Raw genomic sequence first — 8,044 nt, forward strand, 5'->3', positions numbered from 1 at the left:
GCAACGACATTGCAAACTATCTCATTGCCATAGGAGGCATCCACTTTGCATCCTGCACACCTTAGAAGCTCTTTCATAGGCTGCCATGCTTGGTAGAAAATTGAGTTGTGCACCCCACAACCATAAACTGACATTATCGCCGCAGACACCAAATCATCACCATATCAGGGAACATAATGAATAAAAGTAAACTGCAAGATAATCAACAAGGACATCACTTGTCTCAAATCCTGCCCCCTCCCCGCACTTGACTGTAAAACACTGATGTAAAGTCACGAGGATAGGGTATAAGAATGATAGCTAAATGCATATATAGGGGACTGAATCAGTATTAACTTGGTGCAGTTCCATCTCAAACTTATAGCACACAGAGGACGCTGAATACCCAACTGTAATAAAATAAATGTGCTTGAATAAACAAATTCATGAGACTACCTTTGCATGCACAATACATTCCTTTGAATGGTTGTATATTTAAATTACAAACAATGCAATCGCCATTAGAATATTTATGGCCCTATACATCTGGTTTCTCAATCAACTTGAAGGTACTATTCCTGGTACTATCCTATGTCCTGCACAACTCCTTAGCTATGCTTACTCTAAAACTTCACTTCCTTTTCCAGGAATAATTTTCTAGGGAAGTAAGTCATTAGCATTTGAATCTTGACAACCAATAACAAAAGATCCATCCAGATCATGTTTGTTGACGGCGTGACTTTGCTTGGTGTCAGTCTCGGAGCTAGCATAATTGTTATAAGCACCAGAAGGTGACCAAATTGGCCTCTCCAAATATATGTTGATGCCACTCCCAGTGCTGACAACATTCTACATATGCATCATTTCAGTTACTATCTGCAGTGCCTAATTAAAATATATAACCAAGAATGTGCATTGAACTCACCAAAATCTGCAAGCTGACATTATGTGTTCCTCCTGTTGCGGAGTTCATCCCCAATTTCTTGTTTCACCCGGTGTATCTTGAACTACATTCAGAGGTTTCATGCTATTAAGACATCAGCATATGTTGTACCATGAGAGGTATTAAAACAAATTATTCCAGAGAGCAAAGCACCAATTCAAGGACAGTTGAAATTTCTTCATTAACTGTACTGAACATATAGAGAAAAGCCACATCTTAGAAAATTAGATTACCAATTCAGTCACAAAATTTTAACGCGTATGAGTTGAACAACAAATTTGATGAGGATCGGTAGTACCCACTAATCCAACACAAAATTCGAGTTCCACTGTCAATTAGCCTGTTTGTGCAATCCAACAATGCATCTACAGCAGGATATCATCAACTAAAATGAACACAAGCTAGCCCACGACCAAAATTACGCGTGAATGTCTACATAGCATTTGTGTCAACTACCTGAGTGTGTGCCGTCGAGCAGCTGCTGTGTTTCCACTGCCGAGCTGGAGCAGATATTCAGGCGTGGCAATGTTGAGCTGAGGCGCAACTTCGGGTGAGGTGATTTCAATCTGGCACAATGCCAAGATGAGCGAAGTGCTGCAGGTACAGAAAATTTTGAGTATACAATTAATTCACTAAAATTAAAATTTGCTAAATAAATGTGACAATCAGTACACAACCATTATTTAAATCATAATAAAATTAGGCTCACATGGTTAATTTCCAATATTTAAAGCTGAAACCCCCACGTTGGGCGAACACCCCACTATCTCCACCTCGAGCTGGGCAGGTGCACGCCTCCAGCGCTGAAGCCCTCTCCGCCTCAAGTGATCAGGTGCACGCCGCTGCCTCGGCCAGGTGCCGCACCCACCCGTGCTCCTCCTCCCCAGCCGCCAGTCACTCACTGCCTCCATCCGCCCGGAACTTGTGGAGCTCCTGCGAACATGTCTGAGACGTCATTGCTCCTCGGTAGCACGCCATGCTTCTCTGCAGCTCGCCGTGCTTCGTCGTAGCTTGCCATGTTCCTCCGCAGCTCGCCGTGCTCGTCATCGTGATCTACCTGCATGGATCAACATGTAGCTGAGAAACTTACTCCTCAGTTTGAAAGGTTCATCATTGTGCACATGCTAAACTGAGGTGAAAAACTCGATACTCACTTGTGCAAATTAGCAGAGTAGAAAACATAACTGAATTATGATGATCGGGAGCCAAATTACCATATTAGTTAGGAGTACTAAGTAGTGACACAAAAACAAATGATTTTTTTTTTTTGCAAATTGGCAGAAATAAATGAAGCGACTCGTTTCCGTAAACATGTTGATTATCATATAGATCTGAATTAAAAGGCTCCAATCCTTTTCTATACTGTGAAAACAAGAGTAGCTCCAATCATTTTCAGTGAATTTCTAAATGTTGCAAGTGGCTTAGGTAACAGAGAAGAGCATATACCTTTTCCTTTATCCTCAATATGTCTCCCAACAAGAACATAGCCCAGTTCAGTAAACTATGATGACTGTATGATCAACTTCCTGTTACGAATCAAGATCACACTCAATGATATTACTTTCCATATGCAGAGAAGAAGTTAAAACCATTTGTATTTTCAGTTAAGGAAAAGCTATGTTTTCTGTCCCCCAACTAATAAGGTAAGTGATAAGAAGATATGACACACCGTATCTATTGCAATTCAGATACATCGAGGACATTACATTTACAAGAAAAAGACTGATATAGTTCACCAGAAGATACTTCATATACTGGGTGGTGTTCAGTTTCGGATTCAACACCTAGACGTATAAAGTCTTCAGTTCATGCACAAAAGCATTTTAAAAGAAAAACTATAAAGGAAATGGAAGTCTGGAACACAAGAGTAAAATAAATCAACAACAAACCTCCATGTTCATGTAGTTGGATCCATGAAGAAATATGTGTGTACCTAGAAGCAGAAGGCAGTGAGCGGTATAATTAGAAAAAAAAGGTAAACAATATGTAAGAGACTTTCTTGTTGATTATAAATGACACCAATAACAACTAATATTTGTATTCTCTGTAAATAAACAGGGGGGATGCAGGTAATGTGCAAGCATTGATGAGTAAACAGAGATTTATAATTCAAGAGGTGCAGCTATATTGGAATAAATATTTATTTTTTGCTTGTGAGTTCAATTGATTATATATACACATAATCCCTCTGAGCTTACCTTTGTTGGAAAGAAAAATGTACCTAAGATAAAAATCCACATAATGCATAGTGCTTGCAGAGAATTCATGTACTCGAATTTTTGAAACCCTGCATAGAAAGAAAGCACAAAATATTCAAGTAGTCAAATTTATTGTTCATTATTTTTAGGTAGTAGAGATACATCCAATTGGCAGCAACTACGAAATTAATCGAAACAATTATTGTATGTAGTTCTTGATTAGCTATCCTACTATTTTTCCTCCGATGATGATTGAGTTGAGATGAGCATATTGGGGACGATGAGATGTGTTCGACCTGACTGGGTAGTGCATGAACGTTTTATGTTAGCGCATTTGAAGAAATATAGGTTCATTGTATTGTCAGTTTGTGTACTTGGTTCTTCCAGCCAACTAACCAAGGTGCCAGAACGCATCACATTGGTCATAGACAGTCAATCGAGTGCTGAGGCTGGTGGCAGCACTAAGAAAGAATGAAAGAACAGAGTGCTGCAGCCTGTGATACTATCTGTAACTTACCCAGAGGAATTGAGCTACATTAATCCTATATTTACTATGACTTGGTATGAAGTACTACTTTCTAGAATTATTACAGGCTCGTAGCTTTTGGCCCAGGGTTTGTCGAATCCTTTGCTCTGGCATTTCACCATAAATGTGCTATCTCCATGTTCATACATAGCAATATCTACAAGGAATAGGTACTACACCCTAGCATACATCATACCACCACAATAACGTGAGAACAGTCTCCAGAGTTAAACCTACCAATGCCCTAGATATTCTCATATATGTCATCATAGTAATCTGATAACCTCTGATGCAACAAAACAAATTACACTAAATTAAGGAAGCTAGTGTCTTCTTGATGGATTAATAACCCTGAAATCCGCAAGTGTCAGAGATTAATAACCCTGAAATCCGCAAGTGTCAGAGATAAACTGGATCACACTTGCTGAATCACAACCTACAACCAGCAGTCTTATCGTCTAATACAGCAGTACTCCAATACGGGCACCTGCAGGCGAAGCTCCAAAACTGATTGGAACCACGGCTACATCCCTCCCATCCCAACCCCACCGCCCTCAAAAGGAGAAGCGCGGAAGAAAAGCAAGAAGGGAGTTATTAGAGAACGCACCATGGAGAGGACACGCCGCCACGCCATGGGCCCAAATCTCCAACCCCATATCGGTCCCTCCCTGCCCAGATCCGGAGCGTGGATGCCGATGGTGGTCATGAACAACCTGGAGCCATGGCCGTCGCCGGCGGTTGCCTCACTGCCTGGCAATTATGCTCGGGCCCTCCCTGCCCAGATCCGGAGCGCGGCCGCCAACAACACAGAGTCGTGGCCGTCATTTGTGCTTTGCCTCAGCGACCTGCAGTCGTCCTCTATCGGAGCCCTCTGTCGACGTGGAAGGGGAGAAGAGGACCAGGTCAGGGCGGAGGGGTGAATTTGCGTGGAGGCGCGAGGATTTGCTAGGTCGCGTCCACGGTTTTCGCCGCTGCTGCCATCCACGCGCCCTTCTTCCATCCTCCCCCTCTTCCCGTTCGCTGCCGAGAGGGTGGTCCCTAGGAGCCCATTGTACAACTCGGACAACGAAGCCGACGGAGGCGGCGCTGGTCGGAGATGAAAAGTGATGGGCGCGGCGGCGAGCGGGAAGGGGGAGGATGGAAGAAGGGATGGTATGGACGAAACGTTTTTTTCGATAGATGGCAGCATAAGGAACCACTTTAGTCTTAAATTTTAAGTAGTAGAGATATTCCAAGATCACGCCTTCCAGGTCACAGGTGTTGCACTACGGCAGAGATCGTATGCTGCCCAAGACAAGATCCGAGATATAACCAAGTACGGGCACATGTGACATTAGAGTTCCTTAGCAAACCCGACCATGCTGATAGAGAATATATGTTGGACGTAAAAGGAAAAAAAAAAATGTGTGGCTCATATTAGATAGTACAAACCCTTGCACAAATCACATCATTCATCATTCCAGAACCATACACAGAATACATCCCAATCTAAAATGTGAAGGGGCCTATAGTGCACAGAGCCGGTAGGGTTGTAGAATCATCACATATACAGTTCCCGCCATGGTTCTTGAATGCTTTGTGATTTCTCAACCCCCATCTCAATGACAGTTTCTTTGGAGAACTCCAAGTTAATGTGCCTGGCCAAGTGATCACCCACGCATTGCAGCACCTGGAAGTAGCATTAGCAGAGAGATTAGATGAGCACAAAGGCACTAGAATTTGCAAAGCAGTGTTGACGCCACAACTTGTATAGAAAATGGACCAGGGTACAAACAAACTCTTGTAACATAGTAAGATACCACACAAGATTGACCTACGACAAGTTCTTCCAATGTAAACAAGTGCTTTTTTGGTATATAATTTTCTGTTCATTATGAGTGGTGCTGCATTGTTATTTGTGGAATATCAGTGAGTGCAAGTTCTTGTATATTATAGTGTCGCGTATAAAACCAATAAACAAACCATTAGACACCCTAGGAAAAATCCTTCACAAACATGGGCTCTTGCTTTCTATTTGACAAGAAGATACAAGGATTTCTCCTACTCCCAAATATACAACTCCTATATAAATCAGTCAGTTTCAGCACTAATAGCAGCTTCAAGGTACCAGGCCACATCTTGAGCTTTTCATAATTGACAGTTAGTAATGAAGTTGGTTTAGAGTTTGCCACTAAAATTAACATAACAATTTTCCATTCCGTTATTCTGTATCATTATCACGTACCATTATTTTCTCTGAAACTTCCACAGAAGATAATGAAGAAAGTTACAGATGATAAAAGGACAGTAAAGCTGTACCTCAAGGTCAGAGTCTGAAGAGCTTTTGCCTTGGCGCTGCCCACCTGATGTGACAAGAAGAACTGTGGGTATCTTCAACACACGCACCATTTCCAGCAAACACAGTATTGGCTCACTACGTATTTGCAATGATGGAGGAGGTTTAGTAGTTCCGTCAACCAAAAAGTGAGTAAACTCATTTGATGCCCCTATTTCAGAAGCGTGAAGTGTAGTTAACTGTCCAGTTTTTGTTGAACTGACCATTCCATGGTAGTAGCTTGATGGCCTTGTGATGAATGGAACAATTAGAACTGGCTGGACGGAGGGAGCTTCAGAAGAAATCAATGCTAAAATCTCGTTCATAGCACATGCAGCAACAGGAGGCCTATAGTCTGGCAGAACAAACAAGGACACCTGCCAAAGAATTAACAGGCTTGAATGTAGCTTGGGTGTGGTGTCCATAAGAAGTGCAGTTGTTTTAAATTCCTTTTTAGTTTTGACTGCAGCACTAAGGAACTATGTCCCTTGTCACCAAAAATATATTCAGTAATTTGTTAGCAAATGATAATCAAAGGCGAGACCAAAAAAAGCATTTTCCTTTTCCATTAGCAGTAGATTGCCTCAAAATTTAGAGATAATCAAACACGATAAGCTAACATAGAGCATTACATCCATGTGACAGAGATCTGTGCTAAACTCATACATTGGACTGATGTGTCAAGCGGACTCATAAAAGTAAAGAGATGGTCAGGGGCAACACACAGAAACACCATCCTTCCAAAATCTAAGCTCCCTATGAATAGAGATATGTGGTTGCTGCATTGCTCAAAAGTCAAATCAGGTGGTGCCATGACGATGAGCAGACCCCAGCCATTTTAACTATTTCTCTCCCTAACTTTGATTTTCTGGTTGCTCCATTGCTTCCTCAAATCAGGTGGTGACAACAGAACAAGTGGACCCCATCTATTTAACTTGGATACAATCTCATGTTGACAAACCATACTATTATTTCTTTCTGGGCAACTAAGTTTTCTCTGTCTACAATATGAACTTGGTAGTTTAGTTGATCGGACCGTCAAACACTTGAAGATCACACTACTTCCTAGGTTTCTGAACTCAGCTCTTACACTAAGCACGCACTATTCAATAGTTCAAGAGCCTGCAATAGACCAGTTAAACAGTCTCCGTAATACACATACATCATTCAGTTCAGCTGACATTGCCCTGAAAATACCGAACTGCAACCATGCAGCCTCCTAGTAATAAACGGTTCAAAGGGGAAGGACTCATCTCGCGGCAATTGTTTTCTCAATGAGCCGGTTTTCGCTGTTGGGCATACAATATATGTTGATTTGTAGCAAACGAACTGGATCTACTACCAGATTGGCGAGAAAAGCAGCTTACCTGAGGAGCGCCAGTGGAGTCGGAGAAGCTTACGAGCTCGCCGGATGCCTTCTCGTCTTTGAGGCCGTACTTGGCGAGGGGGAGCTCGAAGGGCGAGGAATCCCTGCAAGGACATCATAGACGAAGGGTGAGCTGACGCAAGGTGCGTGATTCTGGACGGTTTAGGTTAGGGTTTTGCGGACCTGGTGAGCCCCGGCGACGGGCGGAGGGCGTCGGCGAGGGCGGCGCCGTAGCCCGCCGCGTCTCGCACGAGGACGACGACCCTGGAGGCTAGCCGCATGGCCGGGCTCAGATGATCCAACGGAGTGGGGAGGAGAGAGGAGGACGCCTGGAAATCGAGTCTGTTTTCTCAGAGCAGAACTCCTGGAATCGAATCGAGTTAGGGAAGAAGGGAAGCAAAGCTACACAGGATCTAAGTGGGCCGTCCAGATGAAATCTGACTGGGCTATAAACACGATGGATCACGCCAGTAACGCCTTAACCAGAGGGAGAAAAGCAGCGGTCCAGTAAGGCAAATCCTATACACCGACCAGGCCCAGTTCTTTTGGCGGCTTCTCCGAGAAGCTGCCCTCCCTCAGCTTCCTGGAGAAGCCGATGACAAAATTTTGTGAGGTTTCCAAATTAGTTTAGCCTTAGCTATTCTAGAAGTCTCGGAAAATTTTAGAACCGGCTTCCCCAGGAAGCTGGGGGAGGGCAGCTTCTCTGAGAAGCCACCAA

General features: G+C 43.2%; 1 protein-coding gene and 1 long non-coding RNA gene across 2 annotated transcripts; both read right to left on the reverse strand.

Moving 5' to 3' along the window:
- Window positions 1-414: 414 nt before the first annotated feature.
- On the reverse strand, window positions 415-4,650 carry LOC127326440 (uncharacterized). Its single transcript, XR_007867848.2, has 8 exons — window positions 4,254-4,650; window positions 3,121-3,209; window positions 2,812-2,855; window positions 2,369-2,448; window positions 1,632-1,979; window positions 1,379-1,516; window positions 905-986; window positions 415-828 (listed from the first exon to the last, which is right to left on the reverse strand). It is a non-coding gene; the product is annotated as an uncharacterized lncRNA (long non-coding RNA).
- Window positions 4,651-4,954: 304 nt separating this feature from the next.
- LOC127326426 (uncharacterized) lies at window positions 4,955-7,709 on the reverse strand. The gene is made up of 4 exons (XM_051353283.1): window positions 7,510-7,709; window positions 7,328-7,430; window positions 5,945-6,337; window positions 4,955-5,315 (listed from the first exon to the last, which is right to left on the reverse strand). Exons 1-4 carry the CDS (start codon window positions 7,605-7,607, stop codon window positions 5,187-5,189), a joined length of 723 nt encoding a protein of 240 aa, XP_051209243.1. The 5' UTR covers window positions 7,608-7,709; the 3' UTR covers window positions 4,955-5,186.
- Between the last annotated feature and the right edge of the window lie 335 nt (window positions 7,710-8,044).

This window comes from Lolium perenne, unplaced genomic scaffold (genome assembly GCF_019359855.2).
Source record: "Lolium perenne isolate Kyuss_39 unplaced genomic scaffold, Kyuss_2.0 unplaced20, whole genome shotgun sequence".
Taxonomy (NCBI): Eukaryota; Viridiplantae; Streptophyta; class Magnoliopsida; order Poales; family Poaceae; genus Lolium; species Lolium perenne.

Coding starts and splice junctions, on each gene's coding strand:
- LOC127326426 (XM_051353283.1), bottom strand. CDS start 7,607: ATGCGGCTAGCCTCCAGGGTCGTCGTCCTCGTGCGAGACGCGGCGGGC. Junction 7,431..7,509: donor CCGTCGCCGGGGCTCACCAG/GTCCGCAAAACC, acceptor ATGTCCTTGCAG/GGATTCCTCGCCCTTCGAGC. Junction 6,338..7,327: donor ACTCCACTGGCGCTCCTCAG/GTAAGCTGCTTT, acceptor ATTCTTTGGCAG/GTGTCCTTGTTTGTTCTGCC.